Source organism: Hypanus sabinus, chromosome 8 (genome assembly GCF_030144855.1).
Source record: "Hypanus sabinus isolate sHypSab1 chromosome 8, sHypSab1.hap1, whole genome shotgun sequence".
Lineage (NCBI taxonomy): Eukaryota > Metazoa > Chordata > Chondrichthyes > Myliobatiformes > Dasyatidae > Hypanus > Hypanus sabinus.
The window spans coordinates 30,766,437-30,778,836 of NC_082713.1; the positions used below are offsets into that span (position 1 = coordinate 30,766,437).

At 43.3% G+C, this 12,400-nt stretch overlaps 1 protein-coding gene across 1 annotated transcript in view; it reads right to left on the reverse strand.

Annotated features, from left to right (window-relative positions):
- Nucleotides 1-4,356: 4,356 nt before the first annotated feature.
- Nucleotides 4,357-12,400, reverse strand: part of LOC132397880 (uncharacterized) — a 62,397-nt gene continuing 54,353 nt past the window's right edge. The window contains exon 10 of the mRNA XM_059976636.1: nt 4,357-5,207. Within this exon, the coding sequence (XP_059832619.1) occupies nt 4,357-5,207 (851 nt within the window). The remainder of the gene's footprint in view (nt 5,208-12,400) is intronic.

Consider the following 12,400-nt stretch of genomic DNA (forward strand, 5'->3'; position numbering starts at 1 on the left):
GATATGAAAACCTGGTTGCATTGAAGACAATTCAGAGAAGATCAATAAATTAATACTTGAAAAAGTGGGCTGTCTGATGAGGAAAGGGGTTAGGCAAGCTGGGGTTATATCTGCTAGAATCTAAAACACAGTTAAGAAACTGACTTACACATTTAGGACCCTAAGAGAATGAGGAGAGACTGTTTCCTCTTGTGGGACAATTTAGAAGCCTCTGTTCTCAAATAAGGGATTGAAACCAAATGAAGCAAAATAAATTTCTCTCAAATGGGCAGAGCCTTTGGAACTCTCCCGCTTAAAAAGAGTTGGAAACTGAGTCTATGATTTGTTCATATGTCAGCCAGATAAGCAAAGAGGTGAAAGATTACTAAGGTCAGAGTAGAATGCAGAGTTGAACATACAAACAGATCAGTCATGGCTTTATTGAATGCAGAAAACCAACTCAAGTGGCTGGGTGACCTACTCCTGCTCCAAATTTGGATGTTTATGTGTCTGTATGAAATACATTAATGAATGTAAATAACTTACAGGCCCCTTTTCTCTTAGTACTACTTGTGAAGGTTTAGCTTCTTGTTGAGATTTTGTCCTCATGATTCAGAATCAAAATCAGAATCAGGCTTAATATCATCCCAAATAGTTTACCCCAATTCAATATTCATCATGCATGATACTTGATATGCAATGGCTGGCAAGCTATTTAACTCCGCGTGGTATTAATAATAGTCTGCTCTTATTCTCAATGTAGCTGAAAGTGACATTTCCCTACATAGTCGGTAACAGCAAACATTAGCCCTCCCAACAACAAGCTAGATCAATTGACCTGGTACATAATGCACCATCAAACCTTGGATTTTCTTGATCTTTTCTGAACCCAGGTGATATTATTACTTCTCAAGCACTGGGACAAGTCTTAAGAACCACATCCACTAGGATTTACAGAAATACTACCTTAATGTGAAGGCAACAATTTTTTTGGTCAATACTTTTGTCAGGAACGCGGCCGGATGGACCCAAACGCAGGATGCAGACACTGAAGTACTAGGGGGAGGACAGGATGGGGATGCCATGGCATTTAAGGGTAGAGCTGGGGTTCAGGTAGATAGAGTGTCAGGCAGGCAGAGCGGAGCGGGCTCCTGGGGTTCGGGGTTCAGGCAGGCAGGCAGGTGGGTCCCCGGGGTTCAGGCAGGCGGGCAGGCGGGTCTAGGTGGCTAGATAGGCTGGCGGAGAGCCCTCCCTGGGTGGGCTGCATATATCCCAGGAAGGGCCGCCTCCCAGGCGGAAACACCGGAGGCCTGGGCACAACGCGGACCCCTAGGCGGGTGCGGGACACAATCCCAGGGTTCGGGTCGAAGAGGAGGACAGGGCAGAACCCCTGCCAGTCAGCAGCAGACCGGCTGGAGCTGCCCGACGGAGGGAAGGGGTAGGAATGGGCATAGGTCCAGGGTGACCAACACAACACTCATGATAACGGGAAAATCAGGAATGGCTGGCAAACAGCGCGACCGCACGAACAAATCAAACGAGCGGAGAAGCGGGACCAGTGCATGGGAAGAAAGGTGGGGGAGCAGACCAACCTGGCAGTACTGGTACGGGGCAGAGAAGTATGATGAAGAGTAGATCTGAGCCCGGGCACGATAACAGAATACTGAGAAGAGTTTGGAGCCAGCGGATAATCAGAACAAAATGACCACCCGTCTGGACCCAGTCCCAAGGCCCCTTATAAACACCTGCCGCTCAATGAGTTACAGGTGTGCCTCCTTGAGCCAGGAGGGTCCTAACTAGATCACAGCTGACGGGAGGGACAACTGCAGGACCCGGAGTCCGGAGCCCTTGGACAGGATCAAGACCTGGAACACGGATTACGGACCGGATCCTGACAACTTTCCTCTTAGTAAAGTTAACTTGAATAAGTATTTCTAAATAAGTATTTCTTAGCCAGTAGATAAGTCCAAAGAGCACTACCAACACATCCATCACATTATACAATAAGACTCAATCAAATATGAATGTTATAAGTATGTGGCTTCAAGTTATATTATTTTCTCTCATCTTCCTTAATTCCAGTTCTCCTTTGCTGAGAATAAATATTCTAATGAGAGAATGAATTGAGGAATAAATAATTCATATTTATGAGCTATGAGTATTATTTTGCCTTAATTGCAAATGTGTGGATGACAGTGGACAGGATAATATGTTGATGATTTTTCCTCCTTCCTTCCCTTCAGGATTTACATGCATCACAGACCAAATCCAAAATGAAATAAGTAGCACGAAACTTCTAGTGAGATACTTTTTCAGACCAGATGCTAGGAGATAAGGTATGAAGGCTGATGAGTGTTGTACGGAAAAGTTCATGAGACAGATCATGCTTGATCCTCCTTAATGGTGCTGTAAGCATTTGGAGCTTAAAAAGCTCATTTTTACTTTTATTTCTTAATTATTGTGATGCTAAAGGAATAAAGATGACTTTACTACAAATTTCTCTCTCCACAGAGCTGCACTAGGGATTATGAGTGTGGTTGAGTGTTAGAGATGAGTTTCATTAGTGAAATGACTCTGACAGCGAAGTCAACTGGGTAATCATTGGACAGGCATTTATGGACAGCCTTCAGAACCTTGCTCTTTCCACTGGTCAATATCTGGTGCTGAGTAATAAAGGTGTCCAATGTGACCTTGAGGTGTGTTTATAACCACAATCCCATTACTTTGGAAAATTGTGAACTTCCATTGCTGTGGCAATCCCATTCCTGCCATTGCCTCAATTTGTTTGTTACTTAAATTCTTAGGCTCTTCTTTTTAAACTCTAGATTCAACATTTACTCCTACTGTCTTCCTATCTTCATCTGCTATAATCTTAAACTCGGCTAAATCATTCAGCATTTGTTCGCCAACAGTATGGGTTCAGCAATACCTCAATGTTCTTTATTCTTCTTTATAAATCCCTCAGTGGCAGTAGCACTCCCCCCCCCCCCATAACCGCATGCTTACAAATCTAAAGTCCCTAACCATCATACAACTTTCTCAAGATATCTGTGTTCTTCCACAATCCTCTCAGCAGGAGTTCCCTGTTAATTAAATCTTCAGCTGATTGGATGCAATGCTCCAAAACTGCTTCCCTAGACCTTCTGCATCTCTAACTTATATTATCTCTTACAGGGCACTCCTTAAAACAGTAAAAATGCTGGAGATAATTGGCAGGTCTAAGAGGACATTGTCATTCTGAAATGTTAACTTGGTTTCTCTTTATCTGCTGAGTATTTCTAACGTTTTCTCATTACGTTGTGGATTTCACATTGCAGAGCAATAGGATGTAACACCAATTTAGCACTGATTAAATCAACAATAAATGTATGCATTGCTTGTGTGCTGATAACAACTATCTACTCCAATATTTGAGCACAGGAATCAACAGTGCAGGTGTGTGATTATCAACGGAAGCTAACAACTGCTTGCGATGAAGCCACATAGGTTTTTGTGGGTTGCATCTGTTGGCATTTCCAACCTAACCGTCATAGTTAGACAATATCCACACTGATTCCAATGCCCCCCAGTCTGTTCATCCATTAGGTATGTAGGAATTTCTTAGATAAATCTAACGTAGGGGTTCCCAACCTGGTGTCCACTAACCTCTCGGTTAATGATATGGGGTCCATGGCGTAAAAACGGTTGGGAACCCCTGTTCTCGCGGAAGACTGACGAAAATTCTGACGGAAAGGATTGTGTTTGTGTCGTGGTTTCAGGGTTAACGGCAATCTTGCTTCTGAAGTAATGTTGAACAATGAAGAAATTACAGGGGTTACCTGTTGACCAAAAAGGGAGGTGTCCTGTGCCCTCATGCACAGCGCCTAGTCTGTGGTATCTAACGGTAACGGCAGTCATGCCACGATAGGACCGTATCTTAAAGGTACCGGGGCGAGACAGTAAGCGAACAGTGACGTGACACAGGTGATACCAGACCCCTCAGCAGAGACACGCTTTGTTTACCACAATCCGTAGAATAATATTTAAACGCAAGAGATCCACTAATAAACTCAAAATCTGTCCATCCGATGAAACGCGCGGCCAGAAAAGGCAATTAAAGGATTGCTGAAAAAATAAGAAAAATAGATAATTTATGAATAATTCAAACATAGGGGCCAACCACTACGCCTCTTAATGCGAATGCTACTACAATGGCCAGTACTATATCCACAATGTCAGCAAGGCGTTTGAAAGTCAAGGTTCAATCACTCTCTGGAATAGGTGGAAAAGATGCATTCAAACACGTTAGAGATATTAACACAGTCGCAGGAGTGGGGCAAGGGGTTTACGTTAATAAAAATAGTTCCTTTAGCTAGGCAGCAGGTTTTTTTTTTAAGTTCAAGCGGTTCTACAAGAGTCTTTATTAGAACTTTTGCGAACAGCGTTCATTTTATTGTTTTTCAGAAAGGCAGCATCATGATTTGACAGCAACTCACGAATTTCATTCTGTCTGGATTGTGGAAACTTACGCCCGTAAAATGCGCTTCTACTGGATCTCCTTTCTTTGTTCTGACACTGTCTCACACAGGCCTTGATGATCAAGTAGCCCACCTCTGCTATGTTCAGAAGCACGCAAACGCCCGACACAGCCAGCATGAAGATGGTGAAGATCGTCTTCTCGGTGGGTCTGGACACAAAACAATCCACCGTATTGGGGCAAGGGAAGGCGTCGCACTTGACCAGGCGGATCATCCTGAAGCCCGGGTAGATTAGATAGAAGATGTATAGGAAGGCAACTTCGAAAATCACCCTGAAGATGATACTGATGACGTAGGTCCACCAGAGAGACCCAGTGATGTGCATTCTGCGCTTAGTCACTTTTTCAATGTCCATGTCCCCAACTTCTCCGGTGAGCTGCTTGACCCTGAAGATCTTCTTTTCCACATGATGCTTGTGGGCAACGTGCATGGCCACCAGAAGGGCGGGAGTGGACACCAATATCAGCTGCAGGGCCCAAAGCCTGATGTGAGAGATTGGGAAAAACTGATCGTAGCAGACACTGTTGCAACCCGGCTGCTGTGTGTTGCACGTGAAGCCTGTCTTTTCATCGCCCCAGACGCTCTCCGCGGCCACGACCAGCACCATGATCCTGAAAATGAAGAGAACAGACAGCCAGATCCGCCCGATCCCCGTCGAGTGCTTGTTCACCCCTACCAGGACAGTGTAGAAAACTGGCCAGTTCATCTCCCCTCAGTTCAGGAAAGGAAAATAATAAATTAAGTTGCCAATTCCTCCGTGTCAGCACCAACCCGACCCCTTTTGTAATTGGTGATCATATGGTCTGGGCGTTCTACATACTCAATTTGCATACAACGATTCTTTTTATTGTGCTAACAAAACAGTATTCAATTCCGACTCCTTCATCTCCACCTACACTAGATAAAGGAATCTGTGTAGTCACAAACACAGCATGTGCCTATTATCCATTGTATTAATCCATGCTATCCCCTCCCATACATGGATATACTTTGCGTGAAAAGAACCTGAGAATGAAACAATTTTTCCCTATTGTCTCATTTAATCATTAATATTTAAATTTTATTTTAATTTATGGAAATTTCTACAGGCCAGCAAAAACAATAATGACACAAACGTTTCTTCAGGGTTGGTAATGAATGAAATGATGTGGCTAAGTTTAAAACCATCTTGACTATTTTGTAGCTTTATTCACTTGCAAGTTACATTAATCAAAAATGCTTCGGGTCAATGCAATTTTGGCATTTGTGCATTAAAATAAAAAGGGGAATGTGTGTTCTTCTTTTGGCCCTTGGAGTTCCCTGAACAGTGCAAGCTGTTTCATCTGTATGCTGAATTTGCTAGTAATGATAACACGTGCCACACTTGGTCTCATTGGTCCATTAACGTATTAGAAGTGAAATCAACCATTGTCAGTTAAAAGTCAAAATCAAGTTGCATTTACTTGACATTCTCAACAAAGTGAACATATTCCAAGGCACTTCTCATTGGCATGAGCAAATAAAATATGACACTAATTCAAAAAAGAGATAATAATTAAGGCACAGGACCAATGGTGTCTTTAAGAGTGTGTAAAGTACCTTTCAGAGAGGGAATTCTCAGGTCAAGGCAGCTGAAGGTCGGATAGCGATAACAGAGTAATTCATGTCAGAAGGAACACAAGGATCATAAGGAAGCTGAAATGTTGCAAAAGGTTGCAGATATATGGAGTGTGAAGACCAGTTTAAAAATATCTTGAGAAATCCAAAATACAGATTTTTCTGGGATGGAAACCAGTGTAGATTAACTGGCTCCACCTGATGGGTGAACGAAGCTTGTGTGAGTCAGGATATAGACATGAGAATCTTTGATAAGTACCGATTTCTGAAGGGTACAGAATGGGAGACCAGTCAGGAAAAAAGTTACATTTAAAGATGAGCTGATGGAGTGGTATAAATGGCCACTGTTACCGAAATATTAAGAAGTGTCATCGTAATAGAGCAGGACATGATTAGAAACATCTCAAGGTCAGTGGAATATCCTTAGCAAGGGGCCAAGGAATGTCGTCAGTTTGCCGTGTTGCTCTTCACCTCAGTATGTTGAAGAAGTATCTATTCATCCAAAACTGGATGTGGGGACAAACAGGACAACTGACAACTGTGACATAGTGTTTCTGGATGATGTTGCCAAGGCAAAGCATCTGAATGAAAAATAGGAGGAAGCCTACATCTTATTTGAAAAATAGAGAGGAACTAATGGAGAGTTAGGGTGTAAAGGGGTTGAAGAGGGTTAGTTTACCATGGTTATAATCATGTAGGGTGGCATTTGTTGCCTTGATAAGACTTTTAATTGCTGCGATGACAACATCTCTTAGTGAGGAAAAAGTGAAGCAGGAGTTAGCAACTGATTAGGCTTGGATTTTTTTTGGAAGGTTGGAGGAAGAGGAAAGCAAAACAGAGTTTCTCTGGGGCCGCAGTTCCCTACCTGGTGTCCATAGACTCCTTGCTTAATGGTATTGGTTCACAGCATTGAAAAAGTTAGGAACCACTGCTGTGGGGTCAAGGTGCAAAACACAATACTAACAGTCACACAAAGCACATATAACTATGATATTTTTGGAACATACAGTTCCAAAAATAAATAATAATATAGCCCAAGTCCCTGAGTTTTATGTCCTGTAGATTGATGGTGCAGGGATATTGTCCTGGAGCCAAGTTTCTGCAAGAACAAATATGCAGCAGTTCCTCATCTCATGCAAGTGAACAATGTCAGCTAAATAGAGGTAAAACAGTTAATATTGGACAGCAATGTGCATCAAACAGCAGTGTGAAATGAAGAAACTTTACATCCTGACAAAATTGTCCTGGTGATAACTGCTCCAATTTATTGATTATTCCTAATGTGTGAGATAAAGTAATTCCATTAAAATATTTGTGAGCAATATCACTTAGTTTTATTGTCTTCCTCTAATGCTCAAAATCAATAGCCTTCAATTATAATTACTGAAAAGTGATCATAAAATGGAAATATAAGATTATTTTTTTGTATCATAGATTTTCAAAGCTAACTTCATTGCAAACCGTGTAGAGATTATGTACAAACAAGAGAATCTGCAGATGCTGGAAATCCAAGCAACACATGCAAAATGATGGAGGAACTCAGTAGAAGGCAGCATGTATGGACAAGTGTACAGCCGGCGTTTCAGGTCAAGATCCTTCATCAGGACCGGAGAAAAAACGATGAGGTGTCAGAGTAAGAAGGTGGGTGGAGGGGTAGAAGAAGCCTGAGGTGATAGGTGAAATTGGGAAGTGGGAGGGATGAAGAACTGGGAAGTTGGTGAAAGAGGTATGGGGTGAAAGAGATAGGAGAGGACAGAAAGAAAAGATGGAGGAGCACCAGAGGGAGGTGATGAGCAGGTAAGGAGATAAGGTGAGAGAGGGAAAAGGGAATGGGGAATGGTGAAGGGGGGGGGGGCATTACTGGAAGTTCAAAAAATCAGTGTTCATGCCATTAGGTTGGAGGCTACTCTGACGGAATATAAAGTGTTTCTCTTCCAACCTGAGTGTGTTCATGACAGTTGAGGAGGCTATGGACTGACATATTGAAATGGAAATGGGAAGCAGAATTAAAATAGGTGGACACTGAGGGATCCTGCATTTTCTAACGGACAGAGTGTAGGTGCTTGCAAAGCGGTCTCCCAGTCTATGTCGGGTCTCACAGATATACGAGAGGCCACACCGGGAGCACCGGATACAGCAGAAGACCCCAACAAACTTCCAGGCGACGTTTTGCCTCGCCTGGAAGGATTGTTTAGGGTCCTGAATGTTTGTGAGTGAGGAGGTGTAAGGGCAGGTGTAGCACTTGTTCTGCTTGCAAGGATGTGCCAGGAGGGAGATCAGTGGGAAGGGACGAATGTAAAGAGTGATCCCTGTGGAAACCAGCAAGTGGGGTGGGGGGTATCAGAAGGAAAGATGTGCTTGGTGGTGGGATCTTGTTGGAGATGGTGTGAAGTAATGGAGAATTATGTGCTGGACATGGAGGCTGGTGGGATGGTAGGTGAGAACAAGAGAAACTCTCTCCCTGGTGGGGTGGCAAGGGGATGGAGAGAGGGCAGATGTGGATGAAATGTAAGAGATACAGTTGAGGAAAGCAGTGATGGTGGAGGAAGGGAATCCTCTTTCTTTGAAGAAGGAGGACATCTCCTTCATTCTGAAATGAAAAACATCATCCTGAGAGCAGATGCAGCAGAGGCAGAGGAATTGAGAGAAGGGGGTGGTGTTTTTACAATTAACAGGGTGGGAAGAGGTACAGTCCAGCTAGCTGTGAGGGTCAATTTATAATAGATAAGCTGTCTCCAGAAATACATAGAAAGGGGAGGGAAATGTCAGACATGGACCAGGTAGATTTAAGGGCAGGGTGAAAATTGTAGGCAAAGTTGATGCTGGATGCAGGAAGCAACACCAATGCAATCATTGTTGCAGCATAGGGAAAGTTGGGGTGTGATATCAGTGTAGGCTTGGAACTTGGACCCACGTAGCCAACAAAAAGGCAGGCATGGTTGGGACCTGTGCGAGTGCCTGTGGCTACATGTTTTGTGTGAAGGAAGTGGGAGGAGCCAAAGGAGAAATTATTGAGACTGCGAACAAGTTCTGCAAGATAGAGGAGAGTGCTGTGGAGGGGAACTGGTTGGTTCTGGTGTCCAGAAAGAAACAGAGAGTTTTGTGGCCTTCCTGGTGGGGGATGGAGGTGTATAGGGACTGGACATTCATGGTAAAAATAAGATGATTAAGGCCAGGGGTCTTGAAATCATTGAAAAGATCAAGAGGGTGTGAAGATTCACGGATGTAAGTAGGAAGGGATTGAATCGGAGGGATAAAACAGAGTTGAGGTGTGCAGATATGAGTTCAGTGGGGCAGGAACAAGCAGAAACAATGGGTCTACCTGACAGGCCGGTTTGTGGATCTTGGGTAGGAGGTAGAAACGGGAGGTGCGGGGTGAGGTAACTATGAGGTTGGTGGCAATGGATGGGAGATCCCCAGAGTTAATAAGGTTGGTGATGGTATGGGAGACAATGGCCTGGTGCTCCTTAGTGGAATCCTGCTCGACGGTTAAGTAAGAAGAGGTGTCTGACAATTGTCGTCAGGCCTCAGCAACGTTGAGGTTAGTCCACCAGACTACTACAGCACCTCCCTTATGTGTAGGTTTGATGGTGAGGTTAGGGTTAGTGTGAGAGGGTGGACAGCAGTGCGTTTGGAAGGAGTGAGGTTAGAATTGGAGAGAGGAGTGGTGAACTCGATACGGTTGATGTTCCATCGACAGTTAACAATGAAAAGATCCAGAGCAGGCATTTTGGGGATTTGTCCTGTAGTTTCCTGGACAGGATGGTTCATTGATGCTGGCTGATGCAGTAAATCCCAGGGTTTTAGTTTCTTACTGCTTATTTTTAGAGCTGTTGGGATTCAACAGTTTACTCCCATGTTGATGTGAGGAATGAGATCAAGGGCAGAATTGTCCTGTCAGGCTTGGGCAGCTCCTGCTGCTGGAAAAGAGAAACAAAAAGACAGATGGTGGGGGAGTTGGAGAAGTATGGTGAATTTGGGGAATGATGAGCCGGGAGATGGAAGGGACCTGAGAAAGGGAGAGGAGAAGGAATGAGAGGGGGCAAAGGGTGCTGAGTGAACAAAATGAAAATGGCTCTGGATGTAATTCTGAAAATGATTCATTCAGCGAAATACAGACAACAGTGTTGATTGAAGACTTTATACATTTTGACAAAATACAACTGTCCAATTAGTTGATTATTCCTAACGTGTGAGCTAAATGCAATTCCAGTATCGACTCACTTTCAAGCACTCTACAACTCAGTATTATATATTTACTTTTTCCATTATTTGAACAACTTAACTTCTTTTTCACATTGGTTGTTTGTCAGTCTTTGTTATTTGTAGTTTTTAAAAATAAATTCTGATGTACTCCTTTATTTTCCTGTAAATACCTGCAAGAAAGCGAATCTCAGGGTAGTATATGGTGATATATATGCCCTCGATAATAAACTTACTTTGAAGTTTGACAATAGTTGGAGATTCTTTTACGCTCTCAGCATTCATTGATGAATCCCATTTTGACATATTTGAAGTTTACCATGCCATTTAAAGAAGATAGTGGCAAATCTAATTGTAATCAATTTTGCATTTGTGTCTACCTACAAAAATCCTACACCCCTTTGCTTGCCATCTACTTCTGCCTTAGAAATATTCAAAGGTTCTGTCTGCGCCACACTTAGGGAAGTTAGTTCCAGAGGCCTGTGGTTCTCTGTGAGAGAGAACATGGCCTCATTTTGATCTTAAATGGATGACTCCTAATTTTAAAACCGTGACCCTTAGTTCCAGATTGCACCACGTGAGGATGCTGGAAATGTGAGCAACACCCACAAAACGCTGAAGGAACTCAGCAAGTTAGACATCATCTGTTGAGGGGGATATACAGTCGACATTTTGGGCCAAGGCCCTTCATCAAGCCTGGAAATGAAGGGGGCAAAAGCCAGAATACCCTTTGTAATTCATTACAACCTGCTTTACTATCAACAGATCCACTAATGTAGTATCATCCGCGAACTTGCTAATTGTGCCCTTTATATTCATATCTATTTTTTAAAATTCATTTACAGGATGTGGGCATTGCCAGCTAAGCCAGCATTTATTGCCCAGCCCTAATTGTCCTTGAGAAACATAGAAAACATACAGCACAATACAGGCCCTTCGGCCCACAATGCTGTGCTGAATATGTACTTACTTTAAAAATTACCTCAGTACCCATAGCCCTCTAGTATTCTAAGCTCCATGTACCTATCCAGGAGTCTCTTAAACGACCCTGTTGTATCCACCTCCATCACTGTTGCTGGCAGCCCATTCCACGCACTCACCACTCTCTGCATAAAAAAAATTATCCCTGCCATCTCCTCTGTACCTATTTACCAAGCACCTTAAAACTATGTCCTCTCGTGTTAGCCATTTCAGCCCTGGGAAAAAGCCTCTGACTATCCACATGATCAATGCATCTCATTATCTTATACACCTCTATCAGGTCACCTCTCATCCTCTGCTGGCTCCAAAGAGAAAAGACCAAGTTCACTCAATCTATTCTCATAAGACTTGCTCGCCAATCCAGGCAACATCCTTGTAAACCTCCTCTGCACCCTTTCTATAGTTTCCACATCCCTCCTGTAGTGAGGTGACCAGAACTGAGCACAGTACTCCAAGTGAGGTCTGACCAGGGTCCTATATAGCTGTAACATTACCTCTCGGCTCTTGAACTCAATCCCACAGTTGATGAAGGCCAGTACATCGTATGCCTTCTTAACCACAGAGTCAACCTGAGTAGCAGCTTTGAGTGTCCTATGGACTCAGACCCCAAGATCCCTCTGATCCTCCACACTGCCAAGAGTCTTACCATTAATACTATATCCTGCCATCATATTTGACCTACCAAAATGAACTGCCTCACACTTATCTGGGTTGAACTCCATCTGCCACTTCTCAGCCCAGTTTTGCATCCTGTTAATGTCCCATTGTAACCTCTGACAGCCCTCCACAACATCCACAACTCCCCCAACCTTTGTGTCATCAGCAAATTTACTAACCCATCCCTCCACTTCCTCATCCAGGTCATTTATAAAAATAATGAAGAGAAGTGGTTCCAGAATTGATCCCTGAGGCACACCACTGGTCACCGACCTCCATGCAGAATATGATGCATCTACAACCAATCTTTGCCTTCTGTGTGCAAGCCAATTCTGGATCCACGAAGCAATGTCCCCTTGGATCCCATGCCTCCGTACTTTCTCAATAAGCCTTGCATGGGGTACCTTATCAAATACATTGCTATTACACTACAAATACACTACATCTACTGATCTACCCTCATCAAT